General features: G+C 36.0%; 1 protein-coding gene across 3 annotated transcripts in view; it reads right to left on the bottom strand.

Annotated features, from left to right (window-relative positions):
• MYO3B (myosin IIIB) overlaps positions 1-17,291 on the bottom strand; it is a 206,688-nt gene that overhangs the window by 166,838 nt on the left and 22,559 nt on the right. For all 3 annotated transcript variants that reach the window (XM_054830464.1, XM_054830465.1, XM_054830466.1), the window contains exons 4-8: positions 15,401-15,584; positions 13,637-13,771; positions 10,115-10,219; positions 9,753-9,852; positions 6,115-6,191 (exon numbers count right to left, since the gene is read on the bottom strand). In XM_054830464.1, coding sequence (XP_054686439.1) covers positions 6,115-6,191; positions 9,753-9,852; positions 10,115-10,219; positions 13,637-13,771; positions 15,401-15,584 — 601 coding nt within the window. The remainder of the gene's footprint in view (positions 1-6,114; positions 6,192-9,752; positions 9,853-10,114; positions 10,220-13,636; positions 13,772-15,400; positions 15,585-17,291) is intronic.

Below are 17,291 nucleotides of genomic sequence, written 5' to 3'. Positions count from 1 at the left end.
TTTAAGCACCCTAGATGAAATTTTTACACCTCCTCTATAGCTGCTGTTTAGGTTGGAACAAAACAGAAGCATCTGCAACCCCTCCACATCCCTTCACAAGACTGTGGCCATGTTATCAAGGTAACTGGCAAGGTACTGAGGTTACCTCCAGCTGCCACCTCCTTTTCAAACCCTCCTACCATGCTAGCCCAACTAGCTAGGTCAACTCTCCTGGAGGCAGAGGAGGAGGTGACGCATTCTGCCAGACCTCACTCTGCAGGGAGAGCTCGCTGATGCTGTCCTGCTACACTCTCTGCCTCTCTTGTGTGCCATCTCCTTTACAGAAACCTCTGTATTCCAGTTTAGCTTTCTGAATTACACTGCTTTCCTTCTGGACTTCAAGTAACTTCAGAGTAACTCCTTACTACTGCAGCTTGTTAAAGCTTGGGTTTGAGCACAACAGAAAATTAAGAAAGTGGGGAGGAAAAAAACCAGGGCAGAAACTGACATTTATTTTATTTCTTTATTCAATTCCTAAAGATCTGTGTTCCCAAGAAGATAACTTTGTTTAAATCATGCCAGTCAACTCAGAAGGTGGCATCTCAGAGTCACAAGCATTTTAGTTATATGTGCCCATACAGAGAACTAATTCTATCCCACATTCTGCCATTTACCTGCTGTAAGTCCTTAAGCAAGTCATTTCATTTGTGTGTCCCTCAGTTCTTCCATACAGTCTTGCCCTTTCTATTTAGAGCAATGGTTCCCACACTTCCCCCCCCAGCTCTGCCTTCTCACATTTACTCTGTAGTAGTTCCTCTCTAGCATGCCCATACCTATTTACCACATGTACCACAGGACTGCACTCAAACCCAGTGCTGCATTTCAAGAGGACAGCTAATATTCCCTAAAAATAATTTCTAACACACCGTGGTGTCCCACTACTTTAACATCCTGAAAGCAGGGATGTTATTTCAAAATGTATACACAGTAGGCAATTCCTTTACACCCTAAACTTAATATACTATCATAAATATAGTAATGTTAAACAAAAAGCAATTGTTCAAATCACAATGTAATAAAATTCTACTTTTTTAATTATTTAATGCTACCATTCTTTATCTTTACCATTTATCACATTTATTATTTTTACCCACTAAATGTGTGGGATTTGCAAGTATTTCACTATTAATTAATCATGATGTCAGATAAACACTGATTCTGTAAAAGCAGCAGAAGTTTTCTCTATTCCCATCTGTGAAGTTTCTTCCTAAAGACAATCGGTTATTTTTTTTTAAATTATGTTTTCAATCTTATTTACTGTAATTCATGAGGTAAAAAAGCTGTAGTAAGAGCTAATTCAGTTATCTATCTTATCATTGGCTATAAGAGAATAGTTACTATACCTTCATGGAAGATGTTATAAGGAAATATTTTCAAAATTTTTCTTATTAGAGAAGGTACATAGTTCCTTATGTTTCTTTATCACAAAATGCACATACTGTTTTACTGTACAACTGTTTTTAAATGGCTTTCAGGCAGAAAAATAAGTGTATTCTTGAAATCTATATCCTATTTATACTGAGCAGTGGATTTCTACAGTTCATTATAAATCAGCATTTACTAAATTCCATGCTTAGTTGGCACGTATAGTGAAAATGTGCATATCAGAATAGCTAATTTTAGCTAATAAGGAATTAAAGTGAAAAGACCTAGAGCTATTAACAGAATGTTGACCTTGAATCCCATGATGTAAGCAAAGGGCTGGCAAATAAGCTAGGTTGAAGTGTGACAAAATAAGAACAGTTTCAGGGGAATGTATCACTGTACTTGTTTAGAGTTAATTAAAAACATAAGCCCAGGTTAGAGATGGGGTTATCTTTCCTATGCTCTTTTTCCAACTCACTATCTAACTACACGTGAAATGCATTTACTATTAAGTAGATTTTTTTGGGTAATTTTTTCATGTCTCCTACTATACAGAGGTAAATTAAGAGAAATCAGCCCTAATCTAACAAAAGGAAAATGTTCTTTTGACCTAATTCTAAGGCCTGAACACAAGTCTTACTGTCGTGAATACTGGCTTCAGTGGAAAAGCTGCTTTGAGGCTTTTCAAAATTAGATTTTTCCCTTTATATATTTTTCAACTACATTAATGCAAATGACTTTTTGGGGTGCATTTTTTACCGGTTTGGTTGTTTTTTCTCTAGATTATGCAGAGGCACAGCTCTGTACAGAAAGAATGCAAATATTACTCATTGTTTCAGGACTAGACTCATTGCACACACATATGATCAGATTTAAAGTTTAAAAAAATACAAAGGAACATTGGAAAAAGACAGACAATTTAAACCAGTGACCTATTGTTCTAACACTTCAGAAATTTATTCTGATGCTCTGAATTTTATCCCAGGAAGTATGCCTTGATTCAGCAGGGGGAAGAAAAACAATCTGTTGTCTCTGAGGCAGTCTTACTGATCATTACTTCATCTTGGCAGGATGGTAACAAATACCCAAAATACAGAGTTGACACAGCTTTAAATAATACTGTGACATCTGAAATCCTCTGAAATCAATAGCAAAATAGAGCCAAGATTTTACCTCTGGTTAACTCATTATTACAGAATTCATGTGATTCCTTTACCAATGTCTCAGTCTTTCCTACTGTCACGTCTGATATTTCAACACATAGTTCTTCAAAGGATCAACTATGTTTTAATTATGTTCCTTTTAAAACATAAGTATGCATGCAACACTCTCATTTTTTAGCAGTTATCAGTAAAATATAACAGCATACTTCCCATGGTTTTAAATTATCTTCAGCATCTCTCCAGTTCTTTCTGACTTCAAGTATTTTTTTCTATTTCTGTTCTTAAAACTAGATCTGGGCCAAGGAAAGCATGTACAGATTCTAACTGAGCTTGTTTCAAGAGTCAAGTTTCCAGCTAATCATGATAATATAATTATATTTGAAAAAAAGGAAAACTGCAATTCTATTTGAACTAGATTTTTTTCAGTTCCGCATGGGAGATTGAAAACAAGACATGTTAAGGTTTAGAACTAGAGATGTAAAATCAGTTCAGTTCAAAAGTTTCAAATCTGATTTCTCCTGATAGCATTCAACACAATTTATTTCAGCATAATAAAGCAGATTTTAGGTAACTTAAGTGTTTGACAACAGGCAGCTTTAAGCATTCACCATACTTAAGCCATCCTGCCTTATTTATCTTTTTTTGGCATGCCTGTATTCAATGTGCCAGTTTCTGCATGTCTATGTAAGTGCGAGACAATACTAATTAGGTTAAAGAGCAATGACTGATTTTCAGTGAGTATACTTTAAAGCTGCTCTCAAACTGACTCATCCTTGCCAAGTTCCTCTGTTGCTTCCACACAGCCTAGTTTTTCCCTGTATTTTCATTTTTCAGCAAAAATTTCTGTTAATCACATGCTCTGCTCAAAACAAATGCTCAAGGACAAATCTTTCTGATCTGTCCTGTTGCTGCTAAACAAGCCTCACAGTCATCAGAAAAAAAGAACCAAGATGTTCGAGTCACTCAAAAAAAGCTGCTGCTTTTCATGCTGCCAGTAAGAACACTGAGCTGAATAGAACACGTTACGCCACCCCCAGTCACTGCTATTTTCATATTAACTTATGCTATTACAAGTACCATGCCCTATATATGCCTTTGATACATTTTGCAAACTTCATCTTAAAATACAATGGTTTTCCTCATTATACAGACTGTTCCTGATCCAGGCTGATCCAGTGATTCTAGTTTCCAGCACATTTGTCTCTTGCTTATATCCAGTTATTCCTGGCAGCTTGAATAATTTTGCATCCTTCTTCTCCACGTTTTCGTGGGGTTTACCCTGGAAAATATTCCCTGTCAGCTTCATTTCACAAGGTTCATTTCTCTGAAACACTCCTATAGTCTCTTCCTGCAAGGCAAGCTTTTTCATCTCTCCGCTCCACTCTCCCTTCAGATTAAATCCACCTTTCTCACCCTTAGATAAGATGAGGTCCTATGATTGCCTTATGCATTGACTGAGGCTCCTATGTTTCACAGACAGTAAAAGTCCAATTGAAAAAAAAATAAAAATCCTAGTCCATGCATTCTGTTTCTCTCACTAGTAACAGTTCCTTTCTATCCAGTTATTTTATGGTATTTGGTGGTTTGACATAGATTGTATCCTATGTCAAAACCTTTAGGCAGCAAGATTTTTGCAACTGTTAAGTGTTTTTCTAGTTTTTACTGATCTCACCACAGTCTCATCTAGAAAACACTGCTCCTAATAAGCTGTTACCCAAGCACAGTTTCTCATCTTATTGCAGTCCTAATCTTTCATCTTTCACATAAAAATTTGTCTGCACATTCTAAAAATACCAGAAAGATCCTCCCAGAAGTAAGGTAAATTGGCATATTTCAACTGATGTGTGAGGTGCATTCTTATGAACACAAAGAAAGCAACTGTAGTGACTTGAGCACGAGTGTTACGCAACTTGTCATTTAAAAGCCATTTCAACAGCAGCATAACGGGTGCCTGAGCATCTTACAGCTGTTTTGCAGATTGGCCCATCTACGAAGCCTGATCAGCGTGGCTGATGCAGGCATGCAAATGTGATATGAGTTACTATGTTTATTGTACTGGGTTGGTTATTTTGACAAATCTTTTCAAAACAGGAAGCATTCTAAGCTACTTCTGTTCCTGTTTTGATGTGCTATGCACATAACATACCTTTGTTACACGAGCGTTGTATTTTCAGGTCCAAATTTTTCAGATCAAAATCTCTGCTTATTTCTTTGGCTTTTAACCTCAAGAATGAATATTTTCAAGCAGGATGGGAAGATAAATTCGGCATGATTACTGCCTTTGAAGGCGATTATTCAAGCAAAAGAGTACTGTAAAAATAACTTCTAATAATCTGAGTTCAATAAAATATTTCATAATATGTCCATTATTGTCTAGAGGAGTATTTTATAAAGGTTTCAGAATGTCTGCAACCAAGGTGATTCCATAAATAATGCTTTCACAGTGGTTTCTAAGGTATCTTGTGTCTTCTTTGTGACGTAAACTGGTTGTTATGGAGATGGTAAAATATCAACCATTCTTTGTGAGACTGTGCAAGATCAATTTTGGATCCGTTACAGCAGCTTCTTTTCTCTGCTCAGCTATAATCAGCCCTCCTTAGCAACAGAAACAGATGTATAAAAAGTATAAAATGTTTTAAAACAAATGTTTGCACGATACTTTTAACTGTTTGACATACAGAAATAGACCTGTCTGCATTTGTAACAGATGCAAATTCCATCCCCAATTCCCCAAAATTCAAATACATCTAATGGCCTTCAACAGAAATGAGGCTACTACTATAATGAAGGTTTAACAACTTACAAATAAACAGAGCACTCCCTTTTCATTCCCTATTTTTTAATTTCATAATCTATACCTTACAAAAATATTTTTTGTTTCTTAAAGTGGGGAGAGCAAAGATTAATATCTTTCACCCCAAATTTAGGGCAAGTGCATAAGGGACTTCTGTTCAACAGTGTGTTAAAACTTTCCAGAGCTTCATGAAATAGAAGGAAAAGGGTTATGTCTGGGGAGAAGTATGTAAAAATAAGATCTAAGATATTTGGTTAGGCTGCCTATAGAGTATTTTTCTCTATTTTTAATCTATGCTAGTCCATGTGTCTAAGTGTGTAGGTCCCCAGTCAATGATTACGGTTAAAGAACACACAGCTGAATCAGGGTTTTGCAGAGTCCTATAGCAAGACAGGAGTGTGGGAATTCCTAATTCTCCTCCCAGTCTGTATTTAGAGGCACAGACAAGCACACCAAAACATACAGTATTTGATTGGAAAGTCATAAAATTTTCAAGGAGTCCCTCAGTTATTTGCAGATTATCTGTACTTTTATGGAAACATTACAGAGAAGTAAATAATGAAGATTACTAGAAATCCATGTTGTATATTCTAATAGTACATTTATTTTACTGAACAGGGGCCTAGATGTAAAGTAGAAACACAGCCATAGGGGAAGGAAGAAAAGATACCGTTTTTCTTCTGCTATGTGGTAATGGCAACAAAGTGTGCATTGCAATGAACGGAAACAATCCAGATAGGAACGTTTGCCTACCTCAGGTGCCATCCAAAAGGGTGTTCCCACTGATGTGTTTCTACGCAGCCGTGTGCTGGTGAGCTGGGCTGAAACACCTGCAATAAAAGAGATACAAAAAACTTGGCTTCAAATTCATTCTGTCATTTCAGTCAGTTTATTTCAAGTATCTGGAAAACAAACTCCAAGCCTGGGAGTACAGCTGCAGAACATGCCTGGCCAAAGTAGGTGCAGCATTTATACTGAATTCTTTGATTAATTTCAGGTTGCTGGTTTTTTTCAGAATTGCTAAGAGATTTTTTGTGAATGACTCTCAGTTTAAAGCACTTTCATTCAATCTCAAAAATTCAATTGGTACCTAAATATCACAGACGACTTTCTGCTGTTTTCATGAGTATAAACAGGAACTATTCAAATTAAAACTTGACTTTAAGCCTTCTGTTTCAGAAATTTACTCCCTGAACAGCACTGGCAGGAAATTTGTTCACTAGAGTATTGGCAGAGGCTCCTATTCAACACAACATTTATACATTTGCTTAAGTCTTTCCCTACTGAGAAAAGCATGGAAGCTCAAATGCGCACTGCAGCTTGTACTTAGGGAGTTAAGCACACGCTTAAAACAAAGCCTGTGCTTCAGTGCTTTACTGACTGGGGCTGGACTACTGAAGCACAGCTGAAAAAAGGAAGAAAGAGTTAAATCAAACAATGTTAACAAATTAGAATGAACTTTCGCAGCAAATTTTCTGTGCTCTGGTTGACATATAATTGAACTGTAGAGCTCTAATAAGTTGACACAAAACCAATATTGACTTAAAAATAGTTCACCTTAACATTGTTTAAAAACAATAAACACAGTGGTCTGCTCCCATGGCATTACCCAGACACAAAAATGGGCAGAAACATATAATACACATTGCCTGATGCCACGATTCAATTCTGTGGTTATTTTTCATTTTCCAGTGTGATTGCAAGCCGTCAGTGATTTCCTGAGTACCGCTATTAAACAGTTAATGGCTAGGACCTACAGCAAGCCTCTGTGCATCTGATCTCTCTTCAGCTAGCTTAATTTGTAGCTGCTATCTATGGACACTCCAAAACAGTGCAGAATACCAAAGAGCTGAGAGAGGGAGACAGTGGGAGAGTGTGAGTGAGTATGAGCATAAATGAATTACAAGTTGCAGACATTTTGGGTCGACTTACACTGTGACAAACATTTATTCAAATATATCATACTGTTGGGAGCATTAGAGGGAAGAAATGTGTGTTACATTGAAAAAGCAAGTTGTAAAGTCATGCAATAAAGCAAAAAAAAAGCCTCAGTTAAGGATATCTGTGTAATCCTCTCTGAGACTTAATATCCGTATGTACAGTCTTGAATATCAAGTAACTTTTTTTTTCCTCCAAGATTCTCTCTCATTCTGTGGACAGAAAGGATAGTGTTCACTGATTAGGTAGTCATTTAACAATTTCTTTTAGGTCCATCAATTTGAGTTCTAGTTACTTTAGTATATCCAATCCTATAGTAAATTTAAAATTATTATTTTCTTTTCCTTTTGACATGTTTCCTTCCCTCCTCATCAAACAAATCTCCTTAACATTCCTGCAAAATGGGGGAGGATTACCAGTTCCAGGGATTAACCTAAAAATATCCAAAGCATCCACTGTTTTTGGGTACTTAATCTTGAGATCTTTCAGTTTTCAGGCACTCCGCATGCCTCAAGTAGAGCTGTAATAGATCTCAGCTGCAGTTCAAGAACACTTAGCTCTTCCGCAAAGGAGGACAAGATGTTTCAAACTGGCTGTCGGGAAAATAGGGAACAGAGTGGCCACTTCTAAAAAGTTTGATGCAAGTGACCTGCAACATCACAGAGAAACACTGGCAGAAACAAGAATAGTCTCCAATTTGATGCCATTCAACTGTCTGAACCACGAGTCCCTTCTCTTCCTGAACTCCTTCCATTTTTCACTATATATCTTCCACCTTCTGCAACAGTTCTACAAACAATATCACCTGTGACTCAGTCCTAATTCATTCCCAGACTCCCTTCTGTGACTACAGCAGTGTGCTAGAGGGGAAAAATAGCAACTTAAAGAAAGCTTAGTGCCTGATGCTTTAGTTAGGAAGCCCAGATATGTAGGCATTTCTTAGCATTTCCTAATTGTTACACGCAGAATTTAACTCATGTCTTTTTCTGAGGTAGTCATATTTATTCTAATTTTCTAGCGTTACTCTTGTAACTTAAAAAGTAGAAAAAAAGCCCTAAAACCTAAATGTGGAATCAGACCCACCCATGGGACACCAGAAAGGTTGGGATTTTCAGTTTCCTTGAATGTGCCACTTGGAGTTGCAGCACACTGATCTGCCTTTGGAAGCCAGAGCTCCAAGCTGAGCTTCTGCTGCAGCTAAGGCCCTTGACACATCTGATAAAAACATTTTGCTTTGGAGAGAAAAGCCAACTTCTCCCAGAATGGAGTAGTTAAAAAAAAGATCATCATACTGCCAAAATTCCCCCAAAAGAGAAGGGAATCTTCCTCCCTTGTAATAGGTCAGGGACTCCAAGTTTTGCTTCAGGCCATATGTTTCTCCCAACACTATTTTAATTGTTGCTTTTACCATTCAACATAATGAACTTCTGTCTCCAGAAGATACTAAAAAGTCTCCTGTTTCCCAACTTACTTTAGCATCTTCAATAGATTTTTATGTTAAATTTATAATACCATAACAACATCAGTATTAAATTTTCTTTCCACTGCCTAATTTTAATATTTTTGGATTTTTTTAAAATATTACAATTTGCAGAATTTTTTGGCATGCCATTTTACACTACTGTCATTTTGTGAACATTTTTCTTTATCTTCATGCACTGCTAAACAAACACCTGTTATTCACACGACACTCTTCTCAGTGATGATTACCTTATGCATTATATGGTTTAATTAATAAATCATATTACTAATAATCTGTTTCTGTTACCTTTAATAAAATTGCCCACTCCATTGCATACATATCTGAGGGACTACAGCATTTCCTTATTTTTCTAAGTGCATGTTTAAAGGGGCAAAAAATGCCAAACTGAGTTAAATTCTACTGCCAAGTCCCTTTCTATCTACCTACTTACCTACCTATCTCTCTCTCTCCTGTTTCTTATGATGTTTCCAGATTGGCAATGCTCAAATCTAACAGCAGTAATCACAAATTAAATGGATGTTGGGTTTTGGACCCAAGGGACCGCTTTACCTTCTGCTCAGAGGGAAAAAAATATGCTTAAGGCTAGCAAAAGCCATTTCAGAGAGAAGAATGTTTCCTTTTCATATGCAAAAGACAGAATATCTAAATTTAAATTAGGAGGACAACTGCCCTGAAACTGACATTCCTTGTGAAATGCAAAAGAGCTTTGTAAATAAAATGGTACCTTCAGAACAATTTTTAATTATTAATTATGCTTAAGCTTTAAGTTACAAGTCTATTACTGATCATTGGTTAGAATTTGTATTCTTGCTGTATCAGATTCCTTCTCTATTTTTCATTATTAAAATAATTCCGAGTATCCTTCTGAAAAAGTCTCTCACTATGGCATTCTGCCTTCCCAGGGGAAAGTAAACAGATGCCCTTGGCTAAACTGTATGTATCAGGAAAACAAATGGGAAGTGGTCATTACCAAAGTCAACGAGCTTGACTCCACCTTCTGTTGTCAGGAGAATGTTGTTCCCTTTCACATCACGATGAATGATCCGGTTATTGTGTAAATGCTGAAGGCCCTATATACCAGCAGTAACAAAAATAAGTTTACTCCCTTATTTAAAAACAATTACCCTACTATTAGGGAATGTAATGAAGACAATCTGCACATACTCTATAGAAACATCTGTCCACCGGATTACATGCTTGATACAACCCCTGCTGCTATAATAGCCCACATAATATTGTCAACATTACCACATTTTGTAAATGGAAAATGTATGTCTGAGATGAGTAAATTGCACCCTCTGCTGTCATTACAAGCCCAGTGAACATCCTTACCAAGAGAGCACCATATAAGATGTATGAGATTATAGCTTCATCCAACTGTTGGCCACACTTCAGCAGGCCTTTGACAAGCTCTGTGACAGAACCTCCATTGCACAGCTGTGAAAGGGGAAGTTGCAGGGTGGGGGTGGGGGGAAGCAAGACAAGTCCTCAGTTACTCAATATACCTGTTTAGGCTGTAAACATCTACCGTGCAAAACTGCACTACAGCACAAATCTGGTAACAACTATATTTTTACCTTGCAATTATTTATGTTGTCACCCCACCTTAGAACACATTTTATTATCAATGTTAATAATAAATCACAGCAGCCTGGGTGGGGTAGGGAAGTGAAAACCAAAGATTATAAAGTGTAATTTATAAAATGTAACTAAAAATCAAAATATTATGAACAGGACTGTATTTTGTTGTTAAAATAGGATTTATAAGTCCAATTTACGTTATTTGAATATTTTCACAATAATCCATGAATTGTCTTTTTGAAAAACTGCTTTTGTGCAAAGAAAAGACTAGACAGAAAAGATAGATGCTCTTGATAACTGGGAGGCAACAAATTACAGTCATTTTAAACTTTCATTCCATCAACGCTCCTGCTGGCAGGCAATATAAATTAGACAGAAGCCATATCTCTATACTGAGATTTGATGGCACGTGCACCAACAACTGACAGGAAACATTCTCATCCAGAAAAGCAGCTTCTTGCAAGCATTTCCCACTAATGGGCTGCCATACATCAAAAGAAGAGGAGAAAAAGTAAAATTAGAATCTTTGTAAATATGTTTTCACCCACATCTTTACCTTACTGCCCATGCCCTTCTAAGCAGCTATTTGCCTCTTTCCTTTCTCCTCTTTCTCTGTCCTTTTCTTAATATTCACAATTGTTTGACCAAAAAAAAAAGGGGGGGTGGGGGGTGGGGGAGAATTGACTGCCTTTCTTTAATTGAATTTTCTCCTCTAGACCTGGTTTTGTAGCCAGCACCCTTGCTAAACTTTCTGCCATACAGAAATCACATGCATTTTAGCATAAGCTAATTTTACATTTTCAGTATTGTTTAAAATACTACAGCATAAATCAGAGAAACTTTCAAGTTTTGCATCTCTCAAATAGCTTTTATAAGTTGTGTATCAGTTCAATCACTAATTTCTGTGATATGTCAATATTTTTGTTCATTTATTACTAACTTCCCCTTGCATCAAAAAATTTCACTAGACTAAAAATTTTAGTTCATGGAAAGGACCAGATCACATGATAAACAAGACATCCTTTATATAAATAAGTTCCTGAAGCAAAATTTCATCACTGAAAACATTGATGAGTTCTGCAGGAATTTGACTTTACTTTTTAATTAATTAGCAGGGAATTTTATATTTTTTTTAAGTCAATTAGGTAAGAGCATTCAGCTCAATATCAATCATCAAATGTATTTACAGGAGAACTTCATCTCACAAGCGAAAGGGCATGTTTTTCTTTCCATGCTTAACCATTTGCTGACAAGCCGTTAAGTCAAAGATTTTTGTTTATTGCTTTCATTGCACTAAACATTGTATTGAGACAGGCTGTACTAAACTTATCTCTAGCCTGCAGATAAAATATAGAAAAGTATGCCCTCACTTAAAAAAAATGCCGAGCTGGTTGTGACTGAAAAATTATATAGAATACCAGCTGTTTGGTAGCGTATGTTAACTGTATAACTGACTCTGAAAAGAAATACATCCCACAAACACAATTGCAGCTGTCAGTGGCACTGTTCTTGACCATCAGCAAAGATCTGGGCAAAATTAACTTGTAAACTTCATTATGACTTTATTCCTAATGGTAATACTTTAAAAAGTGGACTGATGCACATTTAGATAGAAAAGCAGGGAAGCTTGCTTTACAGTTCTCTGTGCTACACCTGAGAATCACATTATCATAAAAATATTTAAGGTGTCCACTTTTGCTACCCTTCCTCATCCTGGGCATTTATCAAAGTAAGGTCCTGCTTGTAGTGAGTAAACATGGCAAAATTGTGCCTAAAGGAAAAAAAAATTCCACCTTTTTATTACAAATTTTGGAAGTCACACATCCAATGAATATATTTCATCAAAGACTTGGGGATCAAAGTCTGAGTACTTCGTATATTCCCTTTTACTGAAAAAGCGTCATTAATTTATAATATAAAAAGTAACTGCTATGCATACATAAATTTCAATGTAAATTCCAAGGCAAGAAATAGTTTGCCATGTCTGGTAAATTTATCCATATAAGGAAAATACATTTTTTGAAATATCAAATTTCTTTAAAACTTTGGATAACATGCACCAAAAAACATCTGAAATGAACGTACTTAAGTGATAAGGTCTGTACAAACACCTAACTCTCCCAAATTCTACATTCAATTTTGCTACATAGAATATGTCATGATTTTGCTTTACAAAATTTTGTTATATGGAATACCACGTGATGCATCTGTCGGATATGTTGCACTTGTATTAAAAAAAGAAAACACATGGGAAACCAAACCCAAACTCAACACAAAGCCAACAGACATACAGTAAAAAAATAACACCAAAACAAAAATGCTAAAGCTCCTTTTTTAATAGTTACTGAAATTGAAATGAAACACATCCAAAAGTTTTCATTCAAGCTACATAATTCTGCAGTACATAGAAGTTAGATGTATTGTTGGGATTCCACAACTTAGAAGTGGAAATAGAGATTCCCTATTCTGATTACAGTCAGCATTCAAGAATAGGGAGTGGAATTTCTAAAGTGACCACTAATAAAAAATGAATGCTAAATTTTATCAATCTAGTTATAACAGAGATAAATGCTCGAATGGTCTGTTACTACTCACCAGTCTGTGCAAAGCTCTGTATCAATGAAACCTAGAAAACATCTAGAAGAAATTCTCATCTTGCAACAATCTTTGGCAGTCACTTAACTTGCAACAAGACTACCAAAATACAGTTTTCATTGCAAGAATACTCATTGCCACTGAACAAGAAGAGTTAATGAAAGGCGTTTCTGTTGCTAGGTTTTCAACAACAACCAGTCTCTAGTTTTAAATTACCATAAAACAGACTTTCCCATTACATTTTCTCTGTTCACATTTGCAATAAGCAGTATGTTTGTTAACTGTCCTCCATGTTACTACTTCATCATCTTTTGCATTGCCCTTAAGTGCCTGAGCTCTTCAAAAGTTTAGAGAAATGTCTTATCTAATGTTTCCTCCAACATGAAAAAAACCCCAAGCTGTTTTTAGGCAAACCATTCTTATCAAAAGGATTTGCTTGCTTTGGAGGCAGAATGTGGCAACTTGAAAAGAAATAAAACCAAAGGACATTCCCTATTAAACAAACTTTAAGTTTGGATGTGATTTTCAACAGTAAACTACCATACATCATCTATCACCAGTCCTTTGATTAATGGCCCCAATCAGAGAATCAAGAAAGCCTGTGACTTTTCTAGCAATAAAACCACGAACCCAACAACATTTGCAAGTTAAGATGTAATGTTATCAAAATGTTTTTACCTCAAGTACTAGCCAGAGCTGTCCTCCCACATATTGATCTGCTTTGTAAAACATGCCATAAAATCTAACAACATTAGGATGATTGGGAAGAAACTGCAAAATATTATATTCTGCTTCAATTTCTTCATCTACATCCTAAATAAAACAGACAAACACACAAAACATATAAACACAGTAAGTCCATACAAAGCAAGGACAAACTCTCATGGATAAAAAGAAGCATTTTTTAATTAGTTTGCACTTTTAAATGGTTTTACTTTAATGCAGCTGCAAGTACTCACACAATACTGTAAATTTAATCCACACCAATTCACGCCACTTTTTCTTTTTTTTTTTCTTACACACAAAAATGTGAAGTCTGTGTAAAACAAGCAGTTGTTCTTCAAGGATACTTTCAGTGCATAATACACCTAACCAGAAAATTGAAGTTATACTTAACTTTGCTCAGTTGTCTAAATAAGAAATTTACACATGTATTATTTTCTAACCTGTTTTTAAAAATGCGTATTTTTTATTGTGTAAGCTAAATGTAAATACATGAACCTTTGATTCATTCTTTTTTCTATGGTCATCAGACAGGACCAAACAGAGAACAATTTCACAAAACGTCAGAGGAGACATCAGTAAAAACAAATACATCCTTATGAGGAAAAGATATATACCAGAAACAATTAAAGACAGGCAAAACAAAACCCATGAAATAAGCAAATGTTACTAAGTATTTGTTAATGAAAGAATTCTGGGAGAATTACAAAATCATGGAATCCTAGAATGGTTTGTGTTGGAAGGGAACTTAAAGATCATCTAGTTCCAACCCCCGTGTTGCAGGCAGGGACACCCTCCACTAGATCACATTGCCTAAAGCCTCATATTGTGTAATATCAGGCCACAACTCAGAACAGTACTGAAGCACCAAATCTTTCCTTGTTTCTGCACAGACTATGACTACTAGAAAATTTCAGATCTTACATGTATTTTCCTTTTTTTGCATTTTTCTAAAAATATATATAATCTTATTTATTACCTTCTTCAGATTTACACATGAGAAAACCAAGAACAATTTAAATAGTGGTAGATGACAGAAACTTAACTTTTTTAGTAAATATTTTAGCCCAATTTTTGTGATCAAACTCCAGCTTGATCCAACCTGAGCAGCTGCCAATTAAATCTTCCATTGAAAACTAGGGCCTTGGCTCTCATGGGAAACCAGGCATTTAATACCCCCTAAAACTGGAGCTGGCACAGAACTACCTCTGAGAATTTGGGCTGTGCTCTTCTGTTTTTTATCTTAACTATTGCTTTGCAGTATTATCCACTTATAAAAGATAACAATAAAATATCCTAAAGTTCACAGTACTTCTGTGATGGGAAAAGTATTTCTTTTAGGGAGTACACAGAATAAAATAAGAACATTAAGTTTAACAGCATCTTATATTTTCCCTGCTATAGCAGTCCCCTAAGAGGAATGCCTCTGTGCCTTCTTACCATTTGCATGCTTCAAGCACAGATATCTAAATTTGTACCAGAAGAGTTACATAGACCTAAAAAAGAAACTAGGCAAATACTGTCTTAAAATAACATACAAGATGATGAAATTGTAAGTCGCACCTTTCAGATGCTGGTACCAAACTCCTCCTGTCAATGCATTCTACAAAATTGTTCCCTTCAGGATGCTTTCGGTATCTTACATATTTGATTTACGTTTCAACTCTGAGAATTCTTTTAAATTAACAATGAAGTTACAGCTTAATATCTTTTACTTACACTGATAGGATCCAGAATCTTTACTGCTGCCAAACTCCCATCTTTCTTATTGGCAACCTTGTAGACTTTACCGTAAGTGCCTTTCCCAATAGTCTCTATAATTTCCCAGGTATCTGAGGGATCGGCTAATGATTCTAGTCCGATCATACTGGAATTATATTGAAACAATCCATACAATGGCTTCCTGGAAAACAAAGCAGACACACACACAGTAGGAAGCTCTAAGTAACTCTGTACTAAAGAAGGTGTCTTATGATAAAGAAATCAAATATTGTCCTAATTTGAGAAGCAACATAGATAGAATCACAAATGAAAACCAGACCAAAAGATAAGATCACAAAGTGAAGGAATGGAAAGAAAACACTGGGGAATGCTTCTCTTTACTTTGCTGTATCTATTATTTCCTTCAAACATTGCCCCATACACTGCATCATTCTGAACATGTTTCAACAAATTGTGACAAAATCCGATTCCTCCCTCTACTGCATGCTTTTTTAATGGACATTTTATACAATTGGTTTAACATAGCTCATGAAACGAGGACCTATTTCTTGTGCATTAAAAAGCCATGTCATGCTTTTAACACATTTTTGTCTAATGCTCCCTGGATAATTGCCAGACAGGCATTCAGTAAGTATAACATCTCATCACATCTGATAAATCTACAACAGGGCCATGTATAACTAGTTCAATAAAAGCTAAGACTGGTATCATAAAATACAAACCAACTTGATAACAGGCAACAGGTACACCACTGGGGTGACATTCATCACTGGAGATGTTTCTCAACAATGGAACTTGTCTCTATCTCTGTATTTCAGTCAGAGTGTGTTATGGTCAGCTACACCAGCTGACTGCACCTCCACCTTCAGGATACCTCCCGGTCAGGGGAGCTGTTTCCCCAAACACTCCTGAGTGACGTATGGATCACTGCAGCCTATGCAAAGGGCTCCTTCCCACTTTTGGAATTACACGGATGGGAAGTTCTGGTGATCAGGAAAATGAAAATACCATTTTAGAATTTCATTTCAAGTAGTGAGAACCTAGATCTTGCTCCTGAACTGGAATTACAGAAAGGAAAGATGAAGTTTAAGATGAGACTAACTTAACCTTCTTATATAAGTCATCGTTAGAGAAGCTGACTGGTTTATGGTTTCTCTGAGAAAGAATATTATTTGCCCATTTGGTGGTTGTCAGTAGGTAGACCACTTAACTAGGAGATGTAAAGTCTGAGATCCATGAACAAACTGAAGGAGAAAAATAAGAAAGCATTCTTGACAAAAGACACCACCATAGCTGACCACAAAAGCTCTCGATTTTTAGAGATGAATCAACTAGCACCTCAAACATACACTTGAATTTTAAGGTTTGAGCCATTCCTTTCTAAGCATGTCTGATATCTGCAAACCTGCCTGAAGTAATTTTAAAAATTTGCTGTCTTATTTACCTCTTCACTATTTCCAGCATCAGTGACCACTGGCATGAGAAATTTAGAAAGAAGTGTGAGCCTGACTGGGGAAACTGATAAGTTAATAAGGAATGAAGCAGCAGCTCTTCAATCTAATTAAAGAATAATTGTGCTTTCTGCTCATGACAGAGAAGAAAATAACCTGTGTGCAAATTCATGTGCAGCACAGATCTGTATAGCAATATTCAAACTGGAAGCATGTGTATAATTCATTTGCATGCTTTATTCCTTTCCAGAAGAAATTTTTTAATTCCTTTAGACCCTAAGACAAAATATTCACATGTTGTTAAAGTAATTTACCATATAGCAGGCACAAAACATGTCTGTTACCAAAGTCAGGTTAGAAGTACAATCTTTTTTTAAACAATGGCAGGCACATTTAGAGAAAACCTCTATTACCCTCCTTGGTTAAAACTGTATTTG

The sequence above is a fragment of the Grus americana genome, chromosome 6 (assembly GCF_028858705.1).
Source record: "Grus americana isolate bGruAme1 chromosome 6, bGruAme1.mat, whole genome shotgun sequence".
Taxonomy (NCBI): Eukaryota; Metazoa; Chordata; class Aves; order Gruiformes; family Gruidae; genus Grus; species Grus americana.
This window is presented reverse-complemented; position numbering and strand designations above follow the sequence as displayed.